General features: G+C 43.3%; 4 protein-coding genes across 5 annotated transcripts; all 4 read left to right on the forward strand.

The window, feature by feature from the left end:
• Positions 1–1,854: 1,854 nt before the first annotated feature.
• RB195_018366 (uncharacterized protein) lies at positions 1,855–2,454 on the forward strand (the record flags this gene model as incomplete). Its single annotated transcript, XM_064185783.1, has 1 exon — positions 1,855–2,454. One exon carries the CDS (start codon positions 1,855–1,857, stop codon positions 2,452–2,454), a length of 600 nt encoding a protein of 199 aa, XP_064041664.1.
• A 123-nt stretch (positions 2,455–2,577) lies between these two features.
• Positions 2,578–2,955, forward strand: RB195_018367 (uncharacterized protein; the record flags this gene model as incomplete). The annotated part of the gene is made up of 1 exon (XM_064185784.1): positions 2,578–2,955. One exon carries the CDS (start codon positions 2,578–2,580, stop codon positions 2,953–2,955), a length of 378 nt encoding a protein of 125 aa, XP_064041665.1.
• Positions 2,956–5,741: 2,786 nt separating this feature from the next.
• Positions 5,742–7,701, forward strand: RB195_018368 (uncharacterized protein; the record flags this gene model as incomplete). 2 transcript variants are annotated; one of them, XM_064185785.1, is made up of 4 exons in its annotated part: positions 5,742–5,888; positions 7,317–7,375; positions 7,437–7,526; positions 7,638–7,701. In XM_064185785.1, the coding sequence occupies 4 exons, from the start codon at positions 5,742–5,744 to the stop codon at positions 7,699–7,701; spliced, it is 360 nt and encodes a 119-aa protein (XP_064041666.1). The 2 variants fall into 2 exon arrangements, with proteins under 2 accessions (XP_064041666.1, XP_064041667.1); XM_064185786.1 differs by lacking the exons at positions 7,317–7,375; positions 7,437–7,526; positions 7,638–7,701 and having other exon boundaries at positions 5,742–6,125.
• Positions 7,702–12,386: 4,685 nt separating this feature from the next.
• Positions 12,387–12,626, forward strand: RB195_018369 (uncharacterized protein; the record flags this gene model as incomplete). Its single annotated transcript, XM_064185787.1, has 1 exon — positions 12,387–12,626. One exon carries the CDS (start codon positions 12,387–12,389, stop codon positions 12,624–12,626), a length of 240 nt encoding a protein of 79 aa, XP_064041668.1.
• Between the last annotated feature and the right edge of the window lie 356 nt (positions 12,627–12,982).

Here is a 12,982-nt window from a genome sequence, read left to right on the forward strand (position 1 = left end):
ACTGCTTACGCAAGTGCAGTGTGCTTCACGTCGTCTTGACCCTAACATATGTTGACTGTGAAGGAAAAGACGAAAAAAATTAATGATCTCTTTCACTCAATCTATGGGATGACACCTAACCTCATCTCCGCCAAAGCGTGTCATCCTTGAGCATGGCCCTGCCTAATATTTTCGAAGTACAGTTTGCACAGAATTCGAAACTTATACACCTGTAAACGGCAGCAATCGTTTTCAGAAAGAAGGTTCATTTTTAATTACTCAGCGGACGGTGTTATCGCCTGACGCAGATACACATGTCTTCGATCAGGCGTGCCATCTTTGAGCATAGTTCCACTATACCTTCTCAATCTACAGCTCGCGCGGAATCACTACTGTTACTTTACTTTAGTTTTACTGTTCCACAACTTGCGAGATTTGGTGTCTCGTGTGAACTACCTATAGACATCCAGTGACCTAAGGAACCTTGAGTCAACAATGTCCGGCAGTGCTGTGTATTGAAAAGGACTGTTATTAGTAAAGATTCCATGCTCCCTTTAGGTGTTTGACGCATCTGTTGGGTTTATAAATACGCTGGACGACAGCACTTTGGAATATTTGCCCAACTTTCGCCACATAACGCGCAAGTTATGTGGCTCTTACCTACCCACAGCGTATACTCAAGTGTATACTTAGCCCACAAAGGCGATATCATTAGCGTCCCACGTGAGCTCCCCACAGACATCGAGTAACCCTAGCAAGTCTGAGTCGGAAATGTCCTGCAGTTCAGCGTAGCGTAAAGGAGAGGTGCTACCAATCTATCTGGGATGGGGTTTGGCAATGTACCGGACGACAGCACCGTTTTGCAACATGTGAATAACTTCCGACATATAACTGTGCAAGTTACATAGCTCGCAAGTGTCCAGAGTGTGTAATCAAACGTCCTATTGCATTTATTACCAGCAGGGTCACCACGAGGTGGCTGTCAGACTCGTATATGCTCCGCAGAGAAGATTTAGTGCTTAAGATAATGTTTTCAAATTGTTGCGATACCGGCGCATTATAGATGTAAAATCAAGCTTGAATATTCTTTGAATGCTGTACTAACATCTTTAGCAAAATGATTATCAAATTTTCCTTATTAATGCTTTCGTCAATATTTCCTTTTTACCAGATTTGACTCTGTTGCAGAAATTTGAAGAAAGTGTAGCTGTCGGTGAAGCAACCCTTCCAATTTGGAAGGAACACTTCAAGAGCTTGCTGAACCGGCTAGCACAGTCAGCTCCTGAACTCGAACACGTTCATAGACCGACATATGCGGTTAACGAGGAGCCACCGACCTAGTCGGAGGTCCTGGTCTGTATTCAGAAAATGAAGAATGGAAAATCTGGTGGAGACGACAGGATTAGCGCAGAAATGCTAAAATATCTTCCTCAGTTTAGGATTCGTGAGATGACAAAGATCATCTGTTCAAAATGGATAAACGAAAGGATACCTGATTCGTGGAGACACGCTATCATAATTCCCCTCCACAAGAAGTTATCCGTCACGAACCCAAGGAATTATCGAGGAATCTCTTTGCTGCGTGTTATGTACAAGGTACTGGATTATCCTGGACCGCATTATCCTGGACCGACTCATTAAACATCGCGAAGAAACAACGCGCGACGAGCAAGCTGGCTTTCGTCCTGGCCGATCTACGATTGACCAGGTGTTCATCGTCAGGAGAGTGATCGAAATCTGGCAGCGGTATTCGAAGCCAATGCAACTAGCGTTTCTGGACTTTGAAGCCGCGTTCGACTCTCCTCACCGAGGCCGTCTTCTCAACGCGCTTCGCGCCGATGGAGTACCAGGAAAGTTCGTTCGCTTATTGATGACATGAATCAACGAACAACTGCTGCAGTTCGAACACCAGCCGGATGTATAACTCCGTTTGAAGTGGTAATTGGAGTAAGACAAGGGGCAGTGGCAGGACCCTTCCTGTTCAATTTCGCCATCGACGACATTATGCGAAGAACAGTCGACCAGTGTCCTGCCGACATTGTCTTAGCACCATCAGGGTGTCCTTTGACTGACCTCGAGTACGCCGACGATGTTGTTATATTCGCGGAAAGCGGCACGGAACTTCAACATGTTGTCAACCTTGTATCGAAACTGGCTGCAGCCTACGGACTACGCCTACGCCCTGATAAATGCAAGCAGATGTGGATCTCTTCGAGACCTCGAACGGGAATCAGGGTGGACGGACAACCGATAGAACTCGTCGATGAGTTCTGTTACCTGGGCTGTATGCTGAAGAACAACGGCAGCTACGAGAGAGATGTTCAGCAAAGATGCGCTAAGGCCACTTCTGCATTTAACTCCTTAACGAAACGTCTGTGGTCGACCCCCATCACCAACGAAGTCAAGCTGCGAGTCTACCTATCCGCAATTCGCCCCATCATGATGTACGGATTGGAGACTTGGGCAGCACCATAACCGGTTATGGAGAGGCTTGACTGCACGGAACGAAAGCTGCTTAGACGGCTACTTGGCTACTTTTGGCCTAGGGTATGCCACAATGAAGATCTTTACGCAGAAATTGATGTGGTTTACCGGCGGATGACACGTGGAAGATATCAACATCTTGCACCGCCTTCGAAAGCGGCTAAAGTAAATCGTCTTCGCTTCTTTGCTCATATATTAAGGAGACCGGCACATCGCCTCGTCCAACGAGTTCTGAAGAGTTCGTCGGGTTCGAGCTGGAAGAAGCCACCTGTCCGGAAAGGGAAGTTCCGGACTGAGGTGGTAAAAGAGGACCTGAGGACACTCGGCGTGGATAGGCAGTTCAGGCGAGACGTAAGGTTTCGCAGAACATGGAATAGCGACGAATGGATTGATTCTGTGCATGATCTCGCAGAAGATCGAGAAGGTTGGGCAGAGCTGTGTTTAAGGACAGCACACCTCGGCGAAGATGCGGGTAATCGCGTCAGGCGATGACATCAGCCCGCCGATTAAGTCAAGTAAGTCACACATATGCATATATATTATATGATAGAGACTGTTTTCATAAAACTTGGGACTGGTGTTCTGGCCAATGCAGAACTAAATGGAAATTCCGTTCTCCTCTGAGCGCATGATAGTGAAACTATGGAAATAATGAGGCTGAATAAATGAAGAAACATATAAACAGAGGAAGGTAGAGCGACATCGAGATGAAACTCGCAACTATGAACTGAATGGCACTGAGAGATTCCATCATCACCTCTATGTATGTATGTATTGTAGTAACTCTTTTGATCTCTTCTGGTCCAAGTAACTATAGTATGAGAACGAATGGGCGTGTGGAACAATGACAATGGAGCCATGCTTACTTGGAGTGCGGGCAAAGTGGCTTCTGTGAATTTCTGAACATCGTGCCTTGCGTGAGCAGTTAGCGACGGGGTGAATCTTGAGCAGGTTCACTGAATACGCAAGAAGCAAGAATACGCATATAAAGGCGTCAAACTACGTATATGGGAATTCTCGTTGTAAGCATGATATATTTCAATCTTCAAAAGTAAGGAAGATGAGGGTCATCGACATCTTGTAGGTTCCAAAGTTTTTGCAGCCAAGGTTGTCCTTGTATCAAACTTACGAATAAGGTTCGCAGATATGAATAGGTGAATACGAAGTAGAAATACAGGAAGGTGATTAAAAAAAAGCTGATAGTATGGGAAGACAGGTGCCTAAGATAGAGATCTTTCGAATTTCTTACCTTTTGAACGAAAAAAGTTCATTTGATAAGATTTCTAGACTTCTTGAAGGTAATATCTAGACAAAATCGAATTGAATGTATTCTTCCATTCATGTTCACATGTGTAGTCAATTTGTACGCATTTATATTTGTCATTGTTATTGTTATGTATTTTTATTTGTTTGATTGTGCAGTAATCAGTGCCTACATAGCCAATTTAGCATCCATCATGATTGTCTGCGTCTTCATAAACGACTAGAGCTTGGCTTCGTCGAGGGGTGTTGGAGTCCCAAAAATATTCTTTGGATACGTACTGTCTCGGAGACATTTGCGAAAAGTCCGCTGGAGGCTTCTCTACAGTTCTCCCTTTACTTGCGTAGATAAACACATAGAATGCATAGAATATCTAGAACAGCTCCAACGTACCAAATCAGCTCAATAGTTCTGACGAAATCCGCAAGAACAACATTATTTTTTTTTGAAAGTTTTTATGTTGTTCACTAATTCTGACCACTGATTTGGTTCGCTCGGCCTTTCGTACCTTTCACTGAATCTATTGCCCACGTTTTTACCTCTTACTTTTCGGCAGTTTTTTGAAATTGAGATCTTGAAATGTGAGGCGACAGGGATCAATAAGCAAATATTATAAGCAGATCCGATAGGACCTCTAATACATTCCTGCAAGCAACAACAACACCACAGAAAAAACAGTTGATGTGCTGAAACGCTGCCTGCTTTTTTTTACAACACATCTCATAAGCAACAATATGACACAGTTTCAAATTACCATCGGAAACAATATAAACAAATCGTTTAAACTCTCCGCAGCATCTGTAAGAAACGTTAAAGAACGCTCTCATTTTCCTCAGAGTTACATGAATGAGCGATGGAGTGCATGAAGAGGGCAATTTAAGGTGCTTTTTCATGCCGTGTCTCAGAAAAGAACTGGAGAGCACAGGTGTTCTCATGCAGATATTAAATATAGAAGCAGCAAGAAAAGAGTACGGCATACATTACTTCCATTTTGCGTTTTAATAAGCGGACCTGCCATCGCTCAAGAATGATGGTAAACATCTATTCCGTAGGAAGTATTATACTTTTGTAATTGCATGCAAGATTAAATAAGATTGTAAGTCTTAGTCATCCCATTAACACTACTGTTCTGTACATCATAATTTTGGAAGGTGATGGAAGTAGTGGACTATGCCGGATAATTTGCCGGATGATTCTATAGTTTGGAGTGAAATTAAACTACACACTTTGTATACAAATATAGACACAAAAAACCTGTTGGATGCAAATTTTAATGTTATCTTCAGCTGCTTAGAGTCTAAGTTCAAATCCACTCTGTAGACAGCAACAAGCAATTGCATTGTTGAGTTCGTTTAGTGTGAAAGGTTAGGAATAAGTCAAATCGAACTTTTCATGTTTCAAATAAGTCCAAAAGAGTTCGGTAGTTATTCACGACTAGGCTCTTCTACACCTGGAACGTTGGTTTTGTTCGCACTAAAAGCAATTACTGCATTGTCTCTTCTGTTAGGAGAAGATTCCCAATAGACGACGCAAAGGAATAATCAGCAATTTTCCTTGACTGCTAATTCAAGCCAAGGATTTGGAAAAAATGTTGATCCTGGCTAGCCATACTTCAAAGGAGAAAGGGTTTATACGCGGAGACCAAATTCTTGGGAAGTAACAATAACATAATTAACATAATACAACGAACATAACAACACGTAACATAAATCCAGCAAATCCTTCATCCGATGAGCTAATTATTGAGCACTGAGATGAAAAGCACGTGACTTGCCTTAAGCTGCAGAGAAGTGTTCAGTAATCCTAAAAATAAAATGTTTTGACTTTGAAAGCTTTGATTAGCTCGCTTCAGCTGTGGCTCAAGGTCTTCTGTTGTGCCTCCGGTGCGCTACGAAGAGGAGCTGCAGACTTCGTTGGACAGGACCCTGATCCGGAAGGGTTCGCGCTGAGCACCACACGGCGGCAGAACCCCTCCGAACAAAACAAGGGTCCCGTCCCCCGCCCCGATTCCCTTTCAATGGCCTCCCCCTGTGCCTTATGCCTCAACCCAGGAGGCCTTGGTATTAAGTGGTACACATATGATATACGCAACACAACAAATTCACGTGAGTTCGATCAGGCCATGTCAGGATGGCCTGCGGTTAGGGGTTATCGGCTTCAAGTGGTGAGTGGTATGCAGTTCGAGCTCGTGTCAGCCAGCAATGGTATATGCGGTTGTAAGTGGAAGATGGTATGTGCTCGAATACGAGAATACAACGCGAAACCCACACCACAAGGAAAGAAAGGAACTGCACCAAAGGGCTCGGAGCCAGCCCTGCGGCTGGCACGGGGAAGCTACCGTGATACTTTGCTATTGGCAATCTTTTTCGCGGACCGGCTGGGAAAGTCTTGCCGGGCATGACATCTTCAGTATTTCGAGTCTTTTCATCTACAACTAACGTTTCCGTAGAAGCATTGAAAACAGTATGTGATTTATAACGTTTTGCTACTCTGATGATGGTATTCAAGCGTTTAAGTACTTAATAATTAACCTACGCGCTTTGTTGGAAGGAACTGTTAATGTAGCAGACCGCCCTCTGCCACAACTATGAATAGCAAAGAATTTTGTAAGAAGAACCAGTTCTTTTGTAATCGCGACAAACAGTCGTCCGTGTTTTGTGTCAGTTAAGAAAATGGCATTGTTCATTGTGAGAGTGAAGTTCGCTTTCCGGGAATTTATACAGAAAAAGAAAAAGACAAAAGTTGCACGAATTTTCTTCAGCAGCCTTGCAGTGTGTAATTAATTTCAAATGCTTCTGTCTGCTTTCTCCCAAAAATTTATTACGTGCGGCCTATAGAAGGTATTTCGTTTAAAATCTTAACGACCAGACTACTACAGAACCGTTCAACTAGGGTGAAAAGCAACAGAACTTCTATTCAACTGTTTTTGAAGGTAAACGAAGAAATGTTTTATCAGCAAAAGTAACTTTTTTGGTGCTTTGAAAATGCAGAAGAAATAAGCACCAATAAATTTGTTCCTATTGCAAGAATGTGCAAAATAGTGTAGCACAAGTGTAGCGCAGCAGTAGGAAGCTGGATGAGCTGTCTTGGGCGCATAGTCAATCGTTCGAAATCGTCCCAGGCCAAATACACCATTGTCGTCACGGAGTCAGTGATTTAGTACTCAGACCTGGCTGAGAAATAAGGAGACACTAACTGGATACATCAGCGTCATTTTACGGGGCATGCGTTCGTAAACATCAAGCAGTTCTGAACCTTTTTATGTCTTATTGCAAGAAGTCGCCTTCTGTCACTAATGCTCTGAGGAACAACGAAATGAAGGAGCTTGCTTAGAGAAAATTTGCCACTATCAACCATTTGTTGTTTTCCAATCGGTTTTATTTCATATTTCGTTATTTTGAAGCAACTTCACAGTTTAGTCAAGGTGTTTTGACAACAGCTAGGACGAGCTCGAAGAATATTGCTATCGCTTGATTTCCAAGGTTTGGCATTGAATTTCACATTTCAAGTAATAATTGGAATTTTCTCTCATCCGGAATTCTTCAAGGACAAATCAGAGACATCAGAAAAAGACAAGAACATCGTTTTTTAGGAACCTGTTAAAATCACCATTTTCTCCCATTCCGGGACCACCGAAGGTACCAAAAAGAGGTGCTGTTCTTTCTTTGTAAAATTAGAATGAAAGAATTCTTAAGAATGTTTTTATTTTTAGTCGAATTTGCGGTTTGTCTATGAATAATGATCTTCTACCATCGGATGAACGAAGTTTCCATCTCGAATATTGTCATGTGGATGGTTTACGGTCAGCGAAATTTGAATATTGCATGCTCAAAAATTATCTCCGTTACCTTACGCTACCCTTCACACTTTCATTTCACTCTATCACACATTTTCTGCAAAAAAAATCTTCCAGGTCTGGTCTTGTGGTTCTGAGGGGATCATCGCTGAGGTGGGCAGAAAAAAGATCAATTTGTTAAGAGGAGACGGCAATGACTACGACCACAGGTGTTGGAGGGTGACGTCACATTCAGTGGTGTAAACTCCGAAACGAATAAACTGAAAAAGAACTCGCAAAATTAGTGAACAGTCCCTGAATTTTGCTTCTTTATTTAAACAGTTGTTTATTATTATTGCTTATTACGTAGTCCCTCTTGTCACTGAGGCTTCGAAAGTAGGTAGATGCTTGTTGTAGCACAGGTGTTGCAGCTAGGTTGCGGTTCTCAACGCCTCTTCGTTCGCCTATCTCTCATGATGTGTGCTATTTTCGAACACTTGCTCGAATCTCATTCATACGTTTTCATTCTTCTAAGATCATCTTTCTTCATTTCCCCTTGTTTTCATAAATAACGAAAAAAGTGGATTGTTTTGCATTCTCCTGGAATAACCAGTGGTTATCTTAAGATTGGGGGCGGTATGGCGCAGTCGGTAAGAGATTAATCTGTGGCTGCAGTATGATCGAACGGAAGTACGATTACGCCCCACCGCCAACCAGACCTTTCATCCCTTTGGGTCGATAAATAGGTAGCAGACTCGTCTGAGAGGATAAAAACACTGACTTGACACATCAGCTAGCCACTGTATAGCCTAGTTACGCGTTGAACCTCAAACGATTCTGACTTGAAGTGAACGCGGTGCCACATCAGAAGCGAATCGATTAACGCCACGAACTTTATTTCTACACTTTATTCTGTATCTCAAGATCAAGGTTTTGACTGCTGAAAACATTAAATAAATAATTCTGGTAGACTAATAGATTTTATCAACTATCTTTTCTGCGCGGAATTCAGACAAGGGAGGCTTTGTTATTGCCTCACTAACTGTTACGAAAACAAATATAAATGTGCTAGTGCTTTCTGTGCGATGCCTTCTGACTTTAGAAAAATGACATTCACCCATTCACCAGAGTTGAAAAATTCCCCTAGAACTTTTAGAGCAAGCTCTTTCCGCTGAATTAACTCGTTCTTCCAATTTTCCAGCATAAGTATTACGCTAAATATGTCGCTACCATCTAATTTTTAAAAAAACCGGAACCAGTTAAAAACTGTTGTTACAATTTTTTGCTCACTTGATCATAATCTCATTCAAAAAATAGGAAAAACACAGCGAAACACAGATATAAAAGGGATTTCACCCGGCTTTTCTTGACACCCACGTCTGCATAAAGGCGAACTTCGCAGATTCGTTATTGTTATTTTTATTCGTTGTCGTTATGCAGTTTCTACCGCATGTTAATCCTCTTTTAAGGCTTCTGTTCTTTTTTGCGTGCCTTTCTGATCAGCGCGTGTTTTTATTCACGCTATCGACGACCGAAAACAGTAAATGGTCGGCAATCTGAGTATCTCGAAGGGCGGTTTGTGTACAGAGAGAAACTGGAAAGTAATACTAGTAGCTCTCGGACTATTCAAATCCGTTGATCCTTTCAGGACAGTCCATGCAACGCTAAATTTTGTCGTGCTTTATTTTTCTTGAATCAGATTTTTGCTGACGGCTTTCTTTATGCTTATTAAACCTCCATATGAACCTCATTCAAATATTGACAACATTATTGACTTGAAAAAAAGTCATGAATAAAACCCCCTTTCTTCTGGAATTTCTGAGATGCACAATTAGAATAATTCCATAGTGCGGTATGGTAGCAGGCTCTTAAAACATCAGCTCGAGCGCCATGTAAAGGCGCCAATCAGTGCAAAACAGCTGTAGCTTCATCTGAACAAGCTCATCTGCGAAGCATCGCCTGCTTTGAGTTTTTGCAAAGCCAGTACTGGTATGACAACCGCTGAAGCCTACATTTGTACTATATTCAAAAAAAGCTCCGCCTCCCAACCTACGATCCATCATTGGTATAGTGTCATGTAGTACTTTTGGTTAGAAGAAACCCAACAGAGCAACCTCATACTGGACCCTCTGCTGCTTCGGACAACGAGACTCCACACCGTGAAGGCGAATCTCAATGCCACTACACCCAAAACGACGACGACAATTTATGGGATTAGAAAATCACTGTCAACAACCCTATCGATCTTTGTTACATAGTTATCTCGACATTGCTAAATACCACATATATAGTTGGGTCAAAACGACATGAAGCACGGACATTTACGTAGGCAGCTGCGCGTTCGAAGCGGCGCGGTGGAGACAGCGGTCGGAATCGAGGTGGGACGATGGTGAACTGCAGCGATGGGTGGCAGTAGCGATGATCCTTACACGATCCGAACCGCTACGCTCCACCGCGCCGCTTCGAGCGCGTAACTGTCCGTGTTTCATGTCGTTTTGACCCAACCATATACAATGCGCGACTCCTACTCAGACACCCACACATGAAGCACGTTCTCAAAGATATCGTTACTAGAGACGAGAGTTCAGTTCTGTATTTCAACTATACGCAACACTGGCAAACCACCTCAAAAACAGCTCAAATAAGGTTTTGCTACAGAAAAAAGATTTTAATCTTTAGTTGGTGGGATTCCCAGAGGACGTTATACTTCGGATTTCCTTCTGCCTGGTCCACAGTAAATTGTACTGTTCTCAAGTCATCTGCATCAATGCTTATCTTCGTCATCATCGACAACGCCAGTCCTCAGGGCGAAGCTGAGAACATTGGCGAACTGGGATGAAAAGCTCTACTTCTTGCTGTGTGGTTCCTCCGACGTAGACGTCTTGAACCAGAACTATGGTCGTCCATTTCTTCCTCTCGCAGACGTCACAGTGCTGAGGCATGCGTCTCAAAAAGCTGGTGGATCGTTGGACATGAAACTATATCATAGATTGAGATCTCATCCTAGTAGAAATATGATATGTAGAAATATAATATGCTTGAAATAAAAGGTTTTCCAAGGACGTTATCCGCAACAAAGTGATTAGAAAGGAATGAGAGACACTAAATTGAGACAGAGTCATCAACGAAAAGGAGTAGAAACGAAGCACACACCAGAGATTCAAAACATAAACCCACGCTTGTGGATGTCAATGTCAGTGGCTACCAAACCTGTGGATGCTTCTAACATCACTTCTTTTTTCTCTTAATTTAATCCACAGTTCTCTCTGGATTCAACGAAACTGCTTGCACAACAAGCGGAGGGGAACTCGCCGCGACATTTTTTTACTGTTCCACTTCGTGAACATCATGAATTCCGTCATCAAGTGGTGCCATGAAAAATTTTCTCTTATGTTTTGTCGTTAGCAAACTTTGCCGCTCATCATTTGTCTTCACACCACAGCTGTTGTAAACATTGATTTCGCAGTGGGTGAGCCTGCGTTTCCCTTAACAAAAATAATCATTGTTCATTCCCAGACGTGTCTGTCATCAACGTCCATCACTAGAAACATTCGTCCTTCACCCAAGATTCGTTTTTTTTACCATCGTTGACTTCCCTATTTCTTATGTAACCTTCTCTCTGTATTTGCAACCAGCCCATGAGGGGCTTGCAGTCAGAGAATTGACCTTATTGAACGAAGTGGGTGACGACGCTTTGCTTGCTCGTTGCTCCCAATCACTTGCGCTCGGTCGTGACGATGGAACGACTGATCCATCGAGTCCTGTCAGCACTCATGATATCGTCAGGGCCGGCCCACTGCATAACGCGTCCCCTCGACACAGCACGCAACACGGCGACGGCTACTGTAATTTTTAGGAATTACATTTAAAAACTAGGTTTAGTCCTTTTCTGCTAAACGAATATTCAAAATGTTTGGAATTTATCATAAACACTTCGACTTCACTAACATATTAACTACGATGCGACCCATGGGTTTGGGTATGCACCACGTCGTACGAAACATTACGTTTTTACGCAGGTAACCTTATTTATGCACTATCACAAGAAAAAAAAACTATCGAAGACAAGAAGAAAGGAGATAACACAAAATACCGAGTAATAGAACCTACGACTGGTCCAGTGCAGTGGACGCAAAATAATAATTTTGGCTCACGCCTCGCGAAACTCAAAAAGCTCGCTCTCGTCAGCGTATTAACGTCTTATCATTTCTCAGAAACGGTACCGCTCTTGGAATTGCAATGTTTCCTTAACTTCAAAAAAGCACATATTTTACATTCAAGGAAGACAGTGTTACATCGCTGAAGACTACCACGACCGTTTTCTTTGCTTCCTTTCCATTTGTCATTTTGATGTGTTTTTATTCTTCAACTGTGGATCGTCCTCTACAACGGTTTACCGCCTCATAGTGGCGTGGAGGTGACCTCGGGCGTCGAACTGCGATGCACAGCGGAGGCTCGTCTTCCGGCACGGACTCACAAGCCGAGAAGGAGTTCGATACATACGACATTCCGACTTCTCGGAATCGGAAGCCTAGCTAAGAGTAAACCACTGGTAAAATTCACTACCGTCTTAGTAAAATGTTGCAAGGTAGCTCCCTGATCCATACAGTTTGGGCGAACGACCTGTGGTGAGAGCTAAGCTGGCAGAGCTGCTTATTTTGGGGAAAAGTCTTCTTTTCCACTCCAGGATATTCACTGCCTCAGTACCCACATACTGGGTCCTGCCGTCTCAGACGTCGGAAGGTGTGGCGACCGGTGAGAAGCGATCAAATCTCAGATTGCTCAGGACGTCTTTGATTCGGGACCAAGGCGACACACGTCGAGCATGTCAAATTTCACGTGATTGCTCTGCAACAAGCCAAGTGCAAAAGGGGCGACGCACGACAGATGAATGACGGTACACTCGCCATTAGTGGGGAGAAGATTCCATCGCGAAATGTAGGTGGTGATGGTTTTGTTGTGCACCCATATGTCGTCCATCTTGTCGATTCTGACCAGATCCTGCCACCTCGTCTGACCATTCTTCGCCTTCGCCCTCTGCGCCAAAAACCCATCAGCATCATGATCTGCTACTCACCAATATCAGCAGCTGATGAATCCGGATTGGAGGCGTTTTTGAGGAGTTAGAGGAAGTCCTTCTACAATTTATTCGTCGGGAATTTCAACGCAAAACTAGGAAGGGCTACAAAACAGAAGTGCAGGATCGGAAAATTTTGACTGGGGGACCAGAATGAAAGCGGCAATCGTCTCGCCGGACTGCTATCAGCCGCTCGCCCCTCTCAAGGAATTCTTTTTCGTGAATGAAGATTAAGGTGACTGGCACATCGAGGAGGACCCAAACGTGGACCACGAGATGCTGCTCAGAGGATTATGAGTCTGTACTGAACGTGTCTCGAAGCCACGCGCGACAAACTTAGATTGAATTTCGAAGACCATCAGGAATTGTTGGGAAGAAGAAGGGCTTTGAGGCTCGATCCGAGTGC

This window comes from Necator americanus, chromosome II, assembly GCF_031761385.1.
Source record: "Necator americanus strain Aroian chromosome II, whole genome shotgun sequence".
NCBI classification, from domain to species: Eukaryota; Metazoa; Nematoda; class Chromadorea; order Rhabditida; family Ancylostomatidae; genus Necator; species Necator americanus.